This window comes from Epinephelus lanceolatus, chromosome 17, assembly GCF_041903045.1.
Source record: "Epinephelus lanceolatus isolate andai-2023 chromosome 17, ASM4190304v1, whole genome shotgun sequence".
Taxonomy (NCBI): Eukaryota; Metazoa; Chordata; class Actinopteri; order Perciformes; family Serranidae; genus Epinephelus; species Epinephelus lanceolatus.
This window is the reverse complement of record NC_135750.1, coordinates 34294345-34313808: the sequence shown is the minus strand read 5'-3', so window position 1 is coordinate 34313808 and position 19464 is coordinate 34294345. Positions and strand designations below refer to the sequence as shown.

At 41.6% G+C, this 19464-nt stretch overlaps 1 protein-coding gene across 1 annotated transcript in view; it reads left to right on the top strand.

Annotated features, from left to right (window-relative positions):
• The first annotated feature begins 6330 nt into the window (after positions 1–6330).
• b3gat2 (beta-1,3-glucuronyltransferase 2 (glucuronosyltransferase S)) overlaps positions 6331–19464 on the top strand; it is an 82200-nt gene continuing 69066 nt past the window's right edge. Inside the window, exon 1 of the mRNA XM_033612961.2 lies at positions 6331–7326. Coding sequence (XP_033468852.1) covers positions 6790–7326 — 537 coding nt within the window. The 5' untranslated portion in view covers positions 6331–6789. The remainder of the gene's footprint in view (positions 7327–19464) is intronic.

The window sequence follows — 19464 nt, the reverse complement described above, 5'->3', positions numbered from 1 at the left end:
ACTTTTATTCTTTGCTTTACATTGGTCTCATTACTAATGTTACATACTGTTTTCTGATCATTGAGGTTTAATTCTGTCTCCAGAGCAGTTCTGCCAATGAAAAACTGCTCTTATCATCTGACAAAGCTTTTGTTATTGTAAATTATAATTTGATTTAGAAAAGCATGCCTTAGCTGTGAGAATTAACGACATGCTGAGGCAATTAGTTTGAAAGCTGTTGTTCATGGTTGATGCTTTTACATTGGTGAGCTGCACACGCTGCATCTGCAGCAGGATTGGTTCTGTGTCAAAAAGTTACAATTATTTATTCTTAAAGGTGTCTATTTTTGGCCCAAAGGTTCTTTCAGTTGTCAGTCATTTTCATACTTGCACACACATATCCTATGAATAAAACAGCATTTATAATGTGGAGACAGGTGAATGACAAGGCAGTTTGACAAGTGATTGATAGATGTGACAGCATGACAGGAGGAGGAGATGGGAAAAGATTTTACAAAGATTGACAGAGCAGGAAAGGCGTCATGACTTGACACTGGACTGACAGCAGGATTTAAAGCAGCAATATGTATGATTTTTCTTGTACCATAGGATTGACAGGATTGAATTGTTGATCAATTCCAGTGACTCCAACATCGCTCGTCTTGCTGCTGAGAATTCTCTTATCTCAAGACGCTCTGAAACAAATGAGTCAAGAATTGCTACAAATCAAGTTTCAAAATACTTGATTATTCAGTTGTATCATAAAATATTTCCATTTCTATAAGTAAGCATCTTTTGATCATGCTGTTTTCAATGTCCTACATAGAACAAACATGCTGTCCTTCCTCTGTAGATAGCTACTAATATCTGAAGCAATTTCAATCAAAATGATCTCATTAAAAATTACATTTTGCTTGATGAGTCATCTTAATTTCCAAATTGCTCGTTGTGTGTGAACAGATGGAAGAACACGCAATCAAGGTTGATAAAGCATGACAATTTAATATTGGAATAGAGCCTGGTAAACCATTTGCTATCGTCACATCAGTCTCTTAAAAGTGATTTATCATTGAGTAAGCCCATTACTTGGTTTTCACCCAAATCATTGAGCATGAGATTGATTAAGCCTCCAAAAGTCATTTTGTTTGAGGACAATGTGATATGCGATAGGCCTCAAAGTGTTGAACATCGTGCTTTAAAAGTACTGCCAGTCTCTACCACCCTCCACAAACATCAGCTCTCCCAGGCTGCTCCCTAATCCAAACAATCAAAGGTGCTTTCATCCTGTAAAATTATGAGCTTGTTTGCCTGCAATTAGTTTGGTGTGAACCAACTCTATTAGCGTGGCTCAGTGATTTCTCTTCTTTTTCCTCCCGACAGATCTCTTGATCCGTGTTGTGTGCATAATTAACCACCAATGATTAGCTTCTCAGCTGAAGTGGAGAACACCAGTAAACCAGGAGCTCCTGCTCTTATCAGCTTTAAGGATCCCTGATGGATCCACAATAGACCACTGACCTCTGTTTGATCCAATTCTGTTCAGATGTACTACACTGGAGAACTCAGCTGTTCTGACCCTGTATAGTCAGAAGTCTATATCATCAACAAAAATTCTCTTTGCCTTTCTGTATGGCCACTCATCAGATAATCATGGACTCATAGAGACTAAACACTCCCCAACCAATCATAGCTGTCCATCTTTCACGAATTGCAAGGCATCCATAGGGGGTTGGGAAGGAGGTGTCAGTGTCTAACTTCACTGTTCCAATAGACATCATCATTCCTGTTTTGCTTTGCCATGTGTGGAAGAGTGTCCTGGGCCAACATCCCAGAACGTGTTGTTGCAAAAATCTTCAAAAGGACTTCAGTTTTTCAGATACACCTACTTGAGTAGAACAAAACACAACCATGTTTCTTCATAATTTTGATTGGTCGGCATCATGAAATGGGTGATCATAGCAAATATATTATATATATGTATATGTATATATATATATATATATATATATATATATATTGACTCACCCCACAGTGCAGAATAAAACCATTCTGGAGATGGTGGTGGCCATTTCTCATGTAGTTATAAATCTATTGCTGAGAGGCTTTTAAATACAAAGTTGTCAAAGGCAGACATTTCACACTGACACTATGTTAAAAAAAAGTTACTTTCACTCAAGTATCTGTTATATGATGATATGTTAGCACAGTTCAGGCCATCACATTAAGAAGCTCTACAAAAAACACAATTAAGATGGTGCCATAAAGAAAAATGTGTACAGTGGAGTGTAAAGTGCTTATTATTATGTTATTATGTAACAAAGTATGTAGAAATATGTTTTTATTGCTTTTATACTTCTAGAGATTTAGTAAAATATTTCTTTCTACAGATTTTTGAAATGAAAAATGTTTTTAAGTTACTCTCATTTCCATGATCTCCATTTATTTGCTACATAATTTGTTTCAATTTAGAAGATACAAACACCATTCCGACTTTCCAACAAACGGTTTGTGTGATATCCTACAAAAATGTACACAGACCAGTCCGTATGATATCCTACAAATAAGCGCCCCACGAATGACTTTACGTTCTTAACGTAACCTTAAAGTTACATAACTAAGTCAAATGTACATAGGTTAGGATTAGGCTAGTAAACTTTCTGTGGTTATGTTTAAGAAAAGAAACGTGGTGAGGACCAGTGTTGGTTACTAGTAACACGTTACAATAATAAAATTACTTTTTCAAGCAACGAGTAGTGTAACTAATTACTAATAGTAATAATGTAATAATGTAATAATACAGTTACTCCAAAACCAAACAACTCGTTGCAACATTACTTTTGTTATCAAAAACTCTTTCCACTGCAAAAAAAAACACGTCTCCAAACCTCCGGTCTGAAACACCTTGGCTATTATGACCGACAAAACAACAATGTGAAGCTCCAGGAAATACACCTCACCAAAGGTTAGCCATCCTTGGCCACGGAGATCAGTTGTAGCCGTGCACCGGGTAAACAACTAAAACTGGATTTTACTGATGACAGCTGCAGCTGCAAAGAAGTGATGAAGCTTGTGGCTGGATATGTGGTGGATGAACTGTTGCTCCACGAGGGACTCTCCATCTTTCGGGCAGAGACTTGGGAAAATACCAGTCACAGGAAATAGAAGCTATCTAGCCTTAGCTACACTCAGGGCTGTTTCAAGACACTCTGGGGGCCCCAGACAAGAGGCACCTTGGAGGCCTGTTACGTGCCACAAAGAGAGAAATGTGAACTGCTCGTTTCTCCTCTGACATATCACACCTGTGTGCTGCCACGGTTCGGCTGTTCAGGTATTTCTGGGCAGTCATGAAATCAGCAAAGAGGAAATTACTGGACCTGGAGCCAGACTTCTCCGTCGCCAGTAAGCCCTTACCTTGCGCCGTATTTGACAGGAATACGGCGTCTGTGACCCCGTTCAACCCACAACCGGCAGGATTCACCTTTCGTTTCTGCTGCTGGTTGAAATCTGTACTCGCACAGCGTGCTCCTGAATGATTTGTTTTGCTTGCGCAAAACTATTTTTAGTCGCAAATGCGAGTAAAATGTTCGCACCGTAGAACTCTGTGGAACACAAATCCCTGTAGCATATATAAACAAATCTAACCTACAAGTAAAAAAGAAATAAATAGTAACTTTCGCTGCTTAAAGATACTCAATAGCTCAGCTAATACCTGAAATGTCACTGGAAAACAAACCACTGCAGCAGCATATCGAGTGCCAGGTGGCCAGCAGGCGCCGTTATTGAATGGCGCATGGATACTCACCCTCTTGCAACTGGACTTTGAACTTATCCCACAGTAGTGGTACCGTGAGGTACCGTAGTACTACGGTACTCCAACAATGCTAGTGCGGGTGGCAACCAATCATGCGGGACATGGTCTCAATTTGCGTGACACGTGAAAAGAGACAGAAATGCTGTGCAGTCCCGCACAGTGCAGGACGTCTGGTCACCTTACTTCCACTGCCACTCACAAGCAGCAGCTATTAGGGGGCCCCATTAGGGAGAATTCCAACGTGTTGTCGTTGTTGCAGTGTCTATAGGGGTTCCATCATATTGTCATTGATATGGACCAATGTCAGCCGTCTCTGGGGGCCCCGTTCCAGCTCGGAGCCCTAGGCAATTGCCTAGTTTGCCTGTCCGGTTGCGACGGCCCTGCACTTACTGGTGATGGTAATGGTAAATGGTAAATGGACCTGCACTTGTATAGCGCCTTTCTAGTCATCTGACCACTCAAAGCAATTTTTACACTACCACGTTCACCCATTCACACACACATTCATACACTAGTGGCTGAGGCTACCATAGCCTACAAGGTGCCACCAGCTACTCAGTTTTTAACACATTCACACACTGATGGAACAGCCATCGGGAGCGATTTGGGGTTCAGTATCTTGCTCAAGGATACTTTGACAATCTTCCGATTGATGGACGACCCGCTCTAGCTCTGAGCCACAGCCGCACCCTGACATTCACATACGGGCACACATCTGAATTTTGGGGAGATACGTATTTACCACTTTTATGGGGTGTATCAGAAAAGTATAAAACGAATATTGTCACGAATTACTGTTGGCAGGGAGTCATAAGTAAAGTAATATATTACTTTTGAAAAGAGTAATGAGTAATATATTACATTTTCAGAGTAACGAGCCCAACACTGGTGAGGACGTACCTAGATTCAAACTTCACTCAAAGTTCACAACATTCCAAACGCGTCTTCTGGGGAAATTCTAGAGGGAAAGTCTAGTTTTGTGACCCATCCACCACCTTAAAGTGCCTCCTTCCAAAATACAAAATAATGTAGGAAAACATATGAACAGTTTTTGAGAACAGCCTGAACTTCCATACCCTCATCATTACACACACTAGTGCGTGCAGTTTCTCCTGTTTTTCTTTGTTTGTAGTTGTCTCGTAAATATAATGTTAGTTTTCAGTCTGTAAAAACTGGAGGGGTCTGATAGTGCCTTACGTCCCTGGCCTCAGCATTATCAGGATGATATTGTGTAGTCATATCCTGGCATTAAGCATATAGTTATAAGATATAGTTTAAGAATTACGACCCTGAGCAATTCCAGCTTCAGGTAAAGGTAAAGCTGTTAAGTGCTTGTTTTGCCCAAACAACACCTCAGAACCCAAAGACATTCTGTTTACTGTCAAACATTTTTTCTTTGCATTTTTCTTTCAGAAATGACTTTATGGGTAAAAATAAACAAAAAAACACTCAAACTAATAATAATTGTTTGACACATTTTACATCAATCAACTAATCAACTTAATGACTAATTGTTTAAGTTCAATTTACTGTATATGTAAATTATGAGAGCACTGGGTGTCCTGGTGGGTTGATGGGTTTATAATGCATTTAATTGCAAATTCGACAAAGTCTACACTGTGAGCTATCATCTAAGGACAAAAATGACTCATAATAATGATAATAATTTACAAGTAAGATAATTATAGATGGATGAATTGAAATTTAAATTGTTTACTACAGCCCTGCTTCAGATTCTGCCTTTAAATCAGTCTAATTGGACTACAGTCTACTATTTATTTTATTAATGTAATGATTATTGAATTAATACCTTTCTTTTGATAGTAGTGACAAACAGCCTCAAAATTTACTAAAGACCAAGATGGCATCTGAACGTTGCTTGTTTTGTATGTTTTGTATGTTCAAGACCCTAAAATATGCAGTTTACTACTACATGAGGAGAAGACAGGTAACAGATCATCACAGTCAGGTAAGAGGCTGGATCTCTGTTTAAATGTGATTACACAAAGCTTACCACTTAACTTTATTAAACAAAAGTCTTTGTTACACTCAGACCCACAGACCTCATTAACAGAATGGGGTCATATTGTGACCCATTTCTTATCATTATGTCCTGTTAATTTTAAAATAAGTTTGCAACAGTTCTGTTTCTGAAAAGAAGCAATTCTGGTGTTTTCAGCCCAGGGGCCCCTGGAACTCTGTCAAAGACCCCTGAATGTATCCTGTCCTCCGAGATCTCATATCAAATCCTCCTGTTTTCTATCTAATAATTTATTCTTGGCAAACACAGCATGAGATACAACACAGGCTACTCTCTCACTCACTGTCTCTCCCTGTGCCTCTCTATCAGCAGGGTTTATTCTCAGTGGACACTGATGCGCACAACATAACAAGCCCTCTCGCCCGTCCCCCCTCCTCCCTCCCCTCTACTCTCTCCTCTGGCGCTCTCTCTCTCTCTTTCTCTCCCCAGGTTCTCTCCTCTATCCCGTCTCCCCTCCTCTGCTGTGCACCTGCTCCTCCCCTCCTGCCTTATTATCCTTAGACTCAGAGCAGCGCTCCGTCCTCGCCAAGTGATGCTCCTCGGCGGCGCACATCGGTGGGTTATCACCGCCCGCTGCAGGGAGGACCGCTTGTTTTTCTCCTCTGGAAACACGCGCTGAAGGACGACAGAACATGGGAATTTAACGGGGCTTGGGAGAGAGTGAGCTGGAGGAGGGTAGGACGACGAAGAAGCACTCAAGTCCCATCCGAGAGAAGAGAAGGAGGAGGAGGAGGGGGACTCCGGGGAAACGGTCCCGCCGGGACGGGGGAACGCAGCGGAAGGTTTTGTGCTGTACATAGTTTGAGATGGACTAAAGGTGCATGTTTTTGATGTTTGGGTGTGAAGAATAAAATCACAGGATTTCAAGGAAGGGTTCTTGGAGCTGCGGTCTGTCGGTGCCCTTCTGTGTGTGATGGAGTGAGTGAAAGAGAGGGCGCACGGTAACTTCAGCCTCGCCATGAAATCAGTGTTTTTCAGCCGCTTCTTCATCCTGCTGCCCTGGGTCCTTATTGTCATCATCATGATCGATATCGACAGTAAAAGGGCGATCCGGGCTCCGGCAGCCAGCCGGACCGGCAGGGCGCAGCGGGCGGCCCGGACCGGCGCACCGGGAGTGGGTGGCAGCACCCAGAACCAGTCCGCTCTGCCCGTTATCTACGCCATCACACCGACTTACACCCGTCCGGTGCAGAAAGCGGAGCTGACCCGTCTGGCCCACGCCTTCCGCCAGGTGCCCCGGTTCCACTGGATCGTAGTGGAGGACTCGACCTCGCGCACGGAGCTGGTGGCGCGCTTCTTGGCCCGGTGCGGCGTGCCGTACACGCACCTGCATGTGTTCACTCCCCGCAGGTTCAAGCGCACCGGGATGCCACGCGCCACTGAACAGAGGAATGTGGCTCTCGCATGGCTCCGGCAGCACCGGAGCAGGCGGGACGCCGGTGTGGTTTTCTTCGCGGATGACGACAACACGTACAGCCTGGAGCTGTTTGAGGAGGTAACCGGACATTTCATATACAACCTGCGTTATTACTGTTTGTCTTGGTAACTTCTCATCACTTTACTGCTAACCAGGAACATCATGGGAGTAGCTGGCAAGATGCGTCTTTGATACACAAAATGTAGCCAATGGATTTAAAGTCGTTTAGTTTGAAAACCATGGAGTTAAAATAGCCTACTGTACACATAAAAGTCCTGCATTTAAAAATAGACTACCTATAAAATGTGAAATAACATAAGTATTATCAGCAAAGTTTAGTCTCCTTAAAGGCACACAATGAAACTTATTTTGCAAATTAAAAGGCAAAGTTACAAGTAATGAAACAGACCTTCTAGACAAGGCTCAGGGGCCTTCCTGGCCTTCACCTGCAAAATGCCACTCAAATTAATATGGACCAGGAAGAGACTCAAAACAGCCACAAAGACACACAAAAAATACACAATTGCACCAAAAGATGCATAATGACTATGAAGAGACACAAAACAGCAACAAAAAATAGGCTAAACTAGCACACAGTCTGTCTGTCAGAGGAGAGGTGGTGGGGCCTTTTGTGTATCTGTGCCCAGGAGCCCGTTGTCTTATGATTAGCCCATGCCCTGCTTGGGTTTTGCTGCTACAACTGACTGAGACTTCATGACTGAGACTTCTGTCCTTGAGCTACTCTTACACTACATTTTAACAGTGACCATTGTCTTATTACCACCTGTGGCCATAGTCGCTGCCTTTTAAGGTGCATAGGCTTGCTTTAAAGTATCAGAAGTCAGCCTTCTCATTATGCAGAATGGCCCCTTTCAGAGTCATGTTATTATGTAATTAGATGATTATTAATCAGTGAACAGCAGTATGATGTTGTAGCCAATACACACATAACTGCTTTTCATACTGCTGGGTTGTTCAGTCCAACAGTATTCCTACTGCACTGTATCTTATTACTGATCCTGTGTATATATGTAAAATGTTAACCTGTAAAGTAAGACTAACAGTAGCAGTCAGACAAATTCAATAGTCCCTGAAAATTGTATTTAACTAGAGGGAATTGAGTTGACTAACTGTACTTTCCACCTGTATGTATGGAGCCCACCATTAAACAGCCCTGATAAATCTCAGAGCCATCCCTGCACACCCTATCGCACACCTGATGAAATGTGGGGGGATAATAGACTGAGGAGCTATATATTTAATAGCATGTGCTATTTGAGCACCGTTTTTCCACATCGTCAGTACTACATGTTTGAGGGTAAAGGATCTATTTCCCCCCTATCTGACTGTTTGGCTCTAACCATTCTGCTGCACAGGAAAAGTCATTGTTAGGCTTTCCCCAAATGGGATCATTTCAAAGGAATCCAAACATTGAAATTCACCGGTTCTTCATGTTTATGAGGTCCCACTGGAGCCTTACTAAAAACCCTGGGGAGGCTCCAGACCCCGTTTTGAGGACCGCTCATTTCTCCTGAGAGGTGGTTGTTAAACCAATGTATTCTAGTCCTGAAAGCAGGGAAGCGGTATGGACACTTGGCTGAGTGAAGGCTTAAATGAGCAAGAGAAAGAACAGATGCAGAGTAAGAGGGAGTGCTGACTGACAGAGAGATGGGTGGCGGCTGTGGCCGTGCTGGTGCTCGGGGGAGGTTGGTGCACCGAGGGTTGCCAGTTCTTTCAAATTTGTATGTCACCACCATTACTGTTCAATTTTCTACTGATCCAGCACAGAATTAATAAGCAGGATTGTGTGTGTGTGTGTGTGTGTGTGTGTGTATGTAAGTCTATATGAGGGTGAGATAGTTGAGCGGTTGATAGTGATACTGGTCTTTTTTTTTTATTTATAGTAAATGAAATACTATAGACTACTATAGAGACAGATAGATAGATAGATAGATAGATAGATTTTGATCAAATCTGGTGCGCTGTGCAGAGCAGCTAATTCTAACATTAACTAACCAGTGTAGACCAGATGCTGGGCAGTAGGATCTACAGCTATTTCTGTATGTTAAAGCAGCTAGCTAGCTTCCTGTCAGCAAAGCCAACAGAAAATAAGATAAAAGACAAATCAGTTAATCTTTGCTTCTGCTAAATGGATAGCACTTTGAAACGTCGTGCTGAAGCTCACAGAGTCATTGGAGAGCAGAACAAAAATGAAAGGTCTTTTGTATTTTACATTATTTGCATTTTTTTGCCTACAAATTAAGTGTTTAGTTATTGGTTAATGTGTGTTGGGCTGTCATAAGCAGCTAAAACTGAAATGCTTTACATGTATATACTATACATAATATACAAAGTATATTACCCTTCCCATGCCCCTAAGTCCTTAGACATATCTGGACAGAAAGTCTTCTGATATATAAATACTGATAAACATTAAAGAGCTGTAGCTGTAGTCTGCAAATCTGAGTTGGACAACAGACCATATGATATGCCAGTATCAACCTTGGATATTGATACTCTCATGTAACTCAAGTCTGTTTCTGAGGGTGTGTTTCTCTTGGGTCATGTATGTATAGGGGTATCTCTTTCCACATCACTGTTAACAATCAGTTGTTCTTTATATTGAACACACACACTTGTCCTCCAACACACCATGCTCTAGACATTTCAGTAATGAAGAAAGATGAGTGTCAGAAGCAAGAAACCAGTCGTCTCACTCTGATGAATGCACAAACACTCTGAATGAATGCTTTGCTGATTTCTGATTGCTCACTCTGATTACTGCCATTCAAAGATGGCCGGCTCCAAGTCTGAAATTGGTATAATTTGCTCCAATAATACAATGTTAGGAATGCAAATCATTTTATATTAATTGCCTGGTAACACTGCTCTGAATAACATTGTAAAACTGAAGGAATATACCTGATTGTACTTGTAATACCACTACTAGAAAATAAACAATTTCAAGCTGAGTTATTTTAGAGACTGGTGAGCTTTAATGTGGTCATCTGGGACCCATTCAGAAATACTGTGCTCTCTTTGACTTGAGTATTTTACTGGCCCTTTGCAGGCACAAAAATCTGTCTTTAGCTGCAACATGTTGATTCGAGAAGGCTTTGTCTTCTTTTGAAAGCAATCTCCACTTACATCTAAAATCTGTTCTGCAAATAGCAAGGTAAACCCAAGGCACATTTACATTGCTTGTGTTTGATGCGCTTTATTTGAGCTCTGCAGCTTTGCATTTTTCATTTGGTTTGTTTGGACATGTGACAACAAAGCCTAATGGCTGAAAACCTGCATGTTAGATGCCTCCTAAGAGAAATCTGGCTCATCAGGAGAGGCAATGCAACTTCTGAAAAGCAGTAAATATAAGGGTTTATTTTCACTATTGATTATCCAACATTTTTTTTATTTTATTTATAAAGTGTCAATTTTCTAAAGGCTCTCAAGTGAAATCAGTTTATATGATACAAAACATTTAAAAATAAATTACTTTAGTTCACGTTGCTGGCCACCGTTGTTTATCTTTTTCTTTTCTTTTGTTGCTTTTTTGTTGGTCTTGCAATGGTTTCATTATTGGTTGCAATTAGTTAATTATTTTTTTTTGCTAACTTAATAAGTAATGGTGAATATTTTGGTTCATAATGAAATGAGGTTGTCATTGCTTATATTTAGGATGCACAAAAGTATGGCTGGCTTCCATGCCCCCCTCCCCCTTTAGTGGCAGGGCTCCCAGAGCTTCCCCCTTATGGCCCCTTATGGACAACCCTGTGTGGAAGTGATGAGTTCTGGATTGTACCGCAGGTGTTGTTTGTTCAAATAGATTTTTTAAAGTAGTTTTGCTGCTGTTAAACACAGCCCTCTTTCACTCAAATTCATCATGAATTTTCCCTGTTTTTGGATTCTTCGTTCACTGTGAGAAAAACAGTTTTCTTCACAAATTCCACATAACACGGGGTGAGCTACTGAGATACAAGTGATCATTTTGTGGGTGAAGTACTCCTTTAATACCAAAATGGGCTGAGGAAAAACTGCAGTCTGGGTTAGTGCTTTGACCATCAAGTTTAGCTAAAATTATAGACAAATGACCCTAAAGTCAGTCCGTTCAAACAAAATGCAGCAAAATGAATTTTTGCTCCAGACTTAAGAAATCCAGCTTTAATTAGAATCACATGCAGACTCTTTATGGCTTTCCCCTCTGTTGCATCCCTGAATGCAGCGCTTGGCTAAAGATCATCAGTACTGTGAGCCCACTGTACTGTAGCTAGTCTACTCTGACACATAGTCTCAGTGTTAGATTCCGCGCCTGCGGCTCAGTGTAAAGAGCATCTGTTTGATTTGTTGATAGCACACTGTCCTCTCTCTGTCCTCCTGCCTATTTCATTACCCAGCTCCTCTGTGCAGGTAATGGCCTGTCATAGAGAGATAATAGGCTGTCATACAGCAGTAATAACCTGCAGAAACTGTCTGCAGGCTTTAGACTGATAGCAGTAACTGTGCTTATAGTGGGTGGCAGCTTCATACCAGAAACAATTATATCATTTCAAGAAGAAAAATGATTGAAATGACATTTTTCGCAACTAAAATATTATTTTACTGTGACTCTTTGTAATACTAATTCTTACTCATACATTTCTTAAGCTTAATAAAATTCTGCCATATGTACAAGGCAAGAGTTATGGGTCTCTATGCTGGCCATAAAGCAATACCTTTATAGTTTGACTACACAAAACCCACAGTCCTTGTCCTGTTTTACTTCCCCTGCTCATTGAGGATTACAGCAACCAATAACTCTTCCAACATACAAATGCAAGTAATATACTGTGCTAAGATAGATTTTTAGTGGCCTGTGCCCACATAGGGTTTTTTTCTGAGCGCCAGTGTCGTTTTCAATGAGGGGAAAGTGTATGAGTGTGCATGCAGCCACCTTAGAGAAAAAGCACTGTGCGGTGGCTCTGAGCGCTTTTAGTTAAAATCTCTGAACTTTTCAGAAATAGCTATCACTGCTGCTCCTTTTAAAGCTCCTCTTGATTCACTCTCTGTCCTGAGCTGTATGAAATGTCAGTCAGAAACTATCACGACAAAGACTGAACAGGCCATTTGTGGAAGTAGATGAGCCGGACACTTAATGTTGCTGGTGACTGCTGTACTATTGTAACTATATGTGCTTTAAGCTTGTTGTTTACTGTGTAGCCTAGTTAACCCTCTGTTATTGTTATGTTAATGTCAAGATAATGTTGTCATAGAAGCAAAACCCATGAGTAGCACGTATGTAGCACTGGGATGAGCACTCCCCAGCACCCCATCACTGCTTTTCTGCCAAAGAAAACTGCTATGTGGAAAAACGCCCTAATTCTGTACATTATGCACTGGTGCACTGGGTACTTTCGGTTCTTAACATGGAGGTGGCTGAACTTGTGGTCAGCAGCTAATGGTGCTAACAGCACGAATAGCACCAATGTTAGGGTGACCATATTTTGATTTCCAAAAAAGAGGACACTCGACCGGCCACGACATAGCCTACTTAAATGATACTCGCAGTTTACTCAAAGATGCCTTATAATTTTAATATATTTAAAATTTATATTTATATATATTTATATTACAAAATAATATCTCTCAAAGACAGATTTTCAAATAGGCCCCAATATGGGACACATACACACACACTAGAGTGTGGCGATCCGAGCCTGACAGTACCCGATGGGTCGGGCCGGTTTGGTCAAAAATGTAGCTATAAATTGTATTCGGGCTCGGGTCGGATTCAGTCAGCTTTCAGTGAAAATGTAGTGTAAAAATAAATAAAATCCTATTGTCTGTCCTGTTTATTGCTTGGGCACTGTTATTTACGTGACAACACCTGAACGTAACACACACAGACACACATTGGCTGTTTGTTTCTACCTCTCCCCTCTCTGGAAGTCTCGGACCTCCAGCTGCCCGCCTCCGCCTTGATTAAACGATGAAAATAAAATAAAAGAGGGAGACAGGTTTTTCCTATTTTATCCTATTTTGTTTTATTTCTCCCTCTCCCCTCGCTGGAAGCGTCAGACCTCCCACCTCCCGCTCCCGTCTCAAACACGGAGGTCTCACTCTCTGCAGCTGAGCACCCACGGCGCACGCCCGGCCTGTTAAATAGCCTGTAGCCACTGTGTGACACAAACTCAGTGCTTTGGTCATCTACTGTCGGGCTCGGTTCGGGTTCGGACAGAAATATGCTGCCCGTGCCGCACTCTAACACACACACACAAACACACGGAAAACCGGACATTATCATCAGTTTATAAAAACCCCCCTGACGCCCCGGACAGGATGTGAAAAGTGGACATGTCCGGGCAAAAGAGGACGTTTGGTCAGCCTAACCAATGTAGCCAAGTGGACTGATGCTGTGGCAAACTTGGTCCAGCCAGACTTATATCTGGTGCACTAACAGTGATCAGGTGATAAAGGGCACCTGATGGTGAGCAGCAGTTGTTTTTCAGTCTCCTTTGTTCCCTCTATGTTGGGCTGGATTGTCGTGTGTGGCAAGTAAGGCACATTGTCGCTGCAGCTAAATCCCGGTGTTGTTGTATGCTAGTCCATGTCGTCGTCTCTTGCGGAAACAGGAGCTGCATGCTGACTGATGTTACGCGTGTTTATGTAGAGTGTAACCATGGATCCTCCATGGTTACACTCTACAACCTCCATGAGAGTTCAGGGTCTGGGAGGTGTCCTACCCTGAGGTAGCAGCATGTGCTGATGGATCGCTGCTGTGAGAGCCGTTTTGGACAAGTAATTGCCTTGATGTTTTCTTTTGTTTCTTTGTTGGTTTTGATTTGGGTTTGCCCACATCAGCAATCTCGATCACCTGAGGCGTAGTTTGTAAACTCCTCTTGCACTTGGCTGATGTATTTCTTTACCTTGCTAACTTAGTATGGCGATGTGTGATGTACTGTGCTGGTTCACATATTGATGTATGCCATCCTGAGCTGAGAATGAAGTCACATTACCTCTGTGTGTTGTAATCTGAGCTTCTCTGTTCTTTGTTGTTGTAGAATATCCAGCAGTGTGTTTAGTGCATGCAAGTCCATGTGTTTATCCCACTGGCTAGTTCAGGACGGAGTTATCTGCAGGAACCGCCGTATGAGCGCAGTACAGAGCAGCTGCAATTAACTAGCCAGTGGGATAAACACATGGACTTGCATGCACTAAACACACTGCTGGATATTCTACAACAACAAAGAACAGAGAAGCTCAGATTACAACACACAGAGGTAATATGACTTCATTCTCAGCTCAGGATGCCATACATCAATATGTGTTTATGGCAAATAGTATTTTGCTGTTACATTAAGGCCCTGAATGTCATATACTGCTCCTTTGCCTGATGAGGGCCTAGTTACTGAAACATCGCAATAAATTTATTTCTTTTGCATATTTCTTTTCTTTTGCATATTGCACATTTCCTTTAGGCAGTGTGTGGGAGTTTCTTGGCAAATTTTAAACTGCTCCTTTAAAAGCTTGTGTTAAAAACTATATCTAGAAGTAGACTCTGCTAAGTAGGGATGATTGTAAAATATAAATGCGTATAACCTTAATTTCTTCAAGCTTTTTTCAATATTTGGATTTTAACTAATTTTATCATTCTATTAGCTACTGAAGAGCAAAAGGCAAAGGGTTACTGACCTGCAGCTGCCCAATTAATAAATGAGGAGCCCCAGTTGGGACAAAATCAGCTTCATTCCTGACTCTGGGTTGCTGATTACATGAAAGTAGCTGCCCAGGCTGTTTTTGCTCCAAGAGGCTACAAACTACCACAGAGTAATGAGCAAAATGTATTACAACAGCCCACTGCGCCCCCCTCCCCTTATGAAAAAAACATTGGTACGTAGCAAATGTTTAACAAGCCTCCTTTCATCTCTTTTCACTCTCTAGCAGAGTGAGTAGTCAGATGGAATGACGTTTAGCATTCAGACAAGAGCTAAAAGGTGTATTCTCTGTTGCCGCACATTAGTTAGGTCTCAGTTTGGCCTGGTTTATTATGCAGACGACACGTTCCGGCTGAGTCGCCTCCTAGCAGTCAATAGTGTCAGAATACGCAAGACTGCTCATTTAATGCAGCCCGTGCAATTACACCTTGATTGCCCCTCAGCACACACTGCTTCCTGCTGGCTTCTTAAGGTGATTTAGTATTTTTTGCCTTCAAGAGTCAGTGTGCCGCCATCATTGGGGAACTCCTCACTTCAGACCACACTAACATGATGTTTCTTTTGTTTGAATAATACAGGTTTTTATATATCTCCTTTAAATTTGATTGTTTTTGTATGAACATTCCAAAAAAATTTCCCTTTTCTAATACTTTCTTACAGTAATGTGTTCTTGTGAGGACAGACAAGCTTGTTATACAGCATTTAAACTGTCATTGGACAGTAAAAACCATTTCATACCCAGAATAATGGAATTGTTATAGGGTTAGAAACTCCCTAAGCTACAGTGAATGAGGCCTCATTGATGACTTTTGGGTTATTTTAGTAAAATACCTCCCTTAGCACAGTGGGTGGATTTCTCTGGTGGTAGAAAATAAACGGGAGAAGATTTTTTTCTTTGGCAGTCCAGCAACAAAAATGTAGCTCCCAGATGCTCAATAATGCAGATTCTTGCTTGCTTTGGTTTATTCACAGTTCAAGGTGGAGTGATACTTGTGGAATACACATTTGTGTATAGCACTGAATTCCTATTTTCGGTTCATTACAACTGGGTTCTTATTCTCGTAGTTTTGGTTATGATTGCCAAGTTAATTTCAAAACTGGGAAAAGGTCAACATCACTATGGCAACAACTACATGGTGGCAAGAAATATAAGCAGTTACCCTCTATTTACATTGGATGTTGCAAAGATGTAAATGCATCTATCTGAAATACCCACTTACTGATCTGATTTCCTTAAAGGATAACTACATCCATTTCCAAAATGTTAACATCTTATTTTTTATGATCTAAGAGAGTCCAAAAATATGAGCAAACATGAACTTACTGTCTATCACATCCAAAAATGAGAGTGCTAAAAGCCTACAACTGTTCCATACACAATGAATTGGAAAAGATAGTATAGATGATACTGAGAGCCTGTTTACACTGTATTAACATGCGTTTTGGTGATCCGAACACAAATGGACACATCGCAGTTTACACCTGTGTCTGTCATGCATCTCCAGCAGGGGCGGACTGGTCATCTGGAGGTTCTAGAGAATCACAGAATGGCCTGTACTCGAGGACTGCCGGCAGCCACCACAGAGTCATCACCGTTTTTTTTTCTTTTTTCTTTTTTCTTATTCTCCCTGATAATCTACTGTTCCACGTCCAGTCCACTAGGTGGCAGCCTTTAAATTGGATGCCGGCCGGCCCATAGATATTTATGAGCCAGCCGGCCGCCAATCAAATTGAAGAAGAAGGAAGCGCATACCATATGCGCACCGGTTGTTGTGGGCTGGGCTGAGTCAAAGTCCAGGGCTGTTTTTTAGTCCCAGTCCACCCCTGGTCTCCAGCAGACCACTTGTGTTCAGATTTCATTACTGCCTACATCACCTACACTAGAAGGTCAAAGGGCTTGGTGCGCAGTAATTATATCCACCCTGCCTGCTGCTCGCTAGTCATAATATTAGCAGTTATGTCAGTACACTTTGAGATATTGCTGTCAGCAGATTACAGTACTTGTTTTTCCATATGGCAAAATGCTGGACAGTCACGCAACACTCTGTCTAACAAGTTACAGAATGTTAGCGTGCTGTCACCAAAACGACCACCATGTCCTGCATTCTTGACAGACAAATCAGGACACATCAGCATACACTACAAAAGATACGTGGTCAAACGCCAGACCACCACTCTAAAGTGGTTTGAGGGATCGGATCACATTGCTACTCGGTGGTTGTTTACACCTGTATTTAACGCTGTCTACTTGAGTTTGGATCACCTGAGACACATGTTAATACCAGTTATGAACAGGGCCTGAGAGCACCCAGTGGAATGTTCTGAGTATATGGGAACATTTTCTTTTTCAGAACTGATTAGATATAAGGCACAATAGGATAATGCTCATCTGGATATAAAAAAGTAAACATTCCATGGGTCCAGGTAATCTTGCAAACTACTGGACCAATCAGCCTCATATTTTGTGTGCATATTCATGGCTGTTTGCTCAAGGATCTCTTGTGATTGCGCTGGTTCACAACTGCTGAAAACGTGTATTATTGACTGTTTTATAAAACACATTCTGACATCACCAGGTGCCGTTGAACAACAACAGCGACTGTCTGCTTATCATGCAGACGTAAAAGGACAGCTTTTTTCATCAGTGTCTGAAGCCACTGACCAAGCACTGTTTTTTGATCACTTTGGAGTGAGACCTGGTTGGTTTTATATCGTCATTGTCAGCTGACTCCTTATTCCTCTTAAGCGCCAGTCTGTTCGCAGGTAAACTCAATTTGCTCACTGCTATGAGTGCTACCATAGCTCCATCATATAGATGAGGCATGTATTTTTATTACGTATTTTTAAAACGTGGCCATGATCAGCCTGGTCCAGTTTTCTGTGGAGCAGCTCCACACATTATACTTGATGACATCACAAGTTTAGGACTTACTTCTGTAGTTTCTTGCTTTGAGAGAGATTAGCTCATGTTCACAACTAATAATTTAACTTTCCTAGGCCATGGAAATAACATGTTGGTATCCTTAATTTAGGTGGTGTTCCCCTTTAAATACATCCATGGTCTGTCTCATCTGTCCTTGTGATAACAGCAGCTAATCTTTCACTGAAATTAGCTGTTTGTTCCCCATCTCATTAAGCAACAAGGCACTTACCAAACACCTTCAGGTGCATTATCACCTCCTCCTGCACTGGAGGAGGGCTGACCCTGATTTACATGTAACCGGGAAAGCAAAGACAGACTGCAATCAGATTTGTGATGTGGCCAACAGATGCATATATGTGTCTAAGTGTTAATGAAAGTGTCTTAAATCTCATCTGGATTTCATCTGCATACCAGACACCTGAAATGACAAGTGTAAATGAGGCCTTAGACAATCAACTGTCTATACATTAATAATTTGTCCATTAAATTGTGAAATAATGCAATGCATTTTAAAACATACAATATACAGTCACAGAACTGGCTCTGTCCTGTTTGTCTTGATGGATGAATAAATACTTTATTGAACACTTTGGATCCCCATATTTTCTGGGTTCAACTAAAATGTTTAAAGCCATCTAATAATCCGACTGCTCACCTTTCTGCTGTTGAATCTCAGCAGTTTCTTTGGTGAGTGTTCACCATTATTTTGAACCCAACTCTTACTGTCTTGGGTCACGTATAAAATGAAGGAACCTATTCCAACTTGGTTGAGTAACAAGCAATCAGGAAAATTAAGCAGTGCTTTTTGTCCCCCCTCTTCATTCCTGAAAAGCTGACTCTGGGGATGGAGGGTTTTTCAGCTGACGGCAGCATGGCAGAGCTGTTTGATTCAGCTGCAGCAGCCTGTCAGGCAGGCAACACTTTCGTCAGACCTTTTTTGAATAATTGAACTCCCCCGGCCCTGAGAGCTACACAGCAGTCGCAGCAACTATTTTTGGGAGCAGGTACTTAGGCAAATGCCCTGTGCTGAAGTGTGACTCAGGGACACCTTTCTCGAATGGTGCCATACTGGGTCCAGTGTACATTTATTATTATTATGTTATTAGCTTTGATATGGCTTTTCACCTTGTGTGTGAGTGGTAGAAATCCACTGCTCTGCTGAAATGCAGCCAAGATCATTTCCATTTTCAATCAGCGGGGTCAGAAACTTTAACAATATGTTTTATTTTCTTTGATAACTCTTTGAAATGAATTGGATTTTCATTTTACTTTCTCATTGTTTAGATTTTCCTCTCTCATATTGGTATATTTGTTTCATATTTTTATCATTGATCCAAAGACACACATGCAAACATTAGGAGTACATTTGCTCAAGTGTCCAAGCGGCAGACTCTAGGCCTGCAGAGAATGGTGGGGAGATGGAGGGGGGCAGCACAAAAAGGAACTGGTGGGATAAAGGAGCCAGAGCGAAATGGGAAATTCAATTTCCTCAAACCCCTATGAGCAATTATCATAATTACATACTGTAGTGGGAGAAGCGAGGGTGGGGGGTTGTAATGTCAGGGAAGCGAAGCAGAAAGGAGACAAACCTCGCCAAGAGAAATT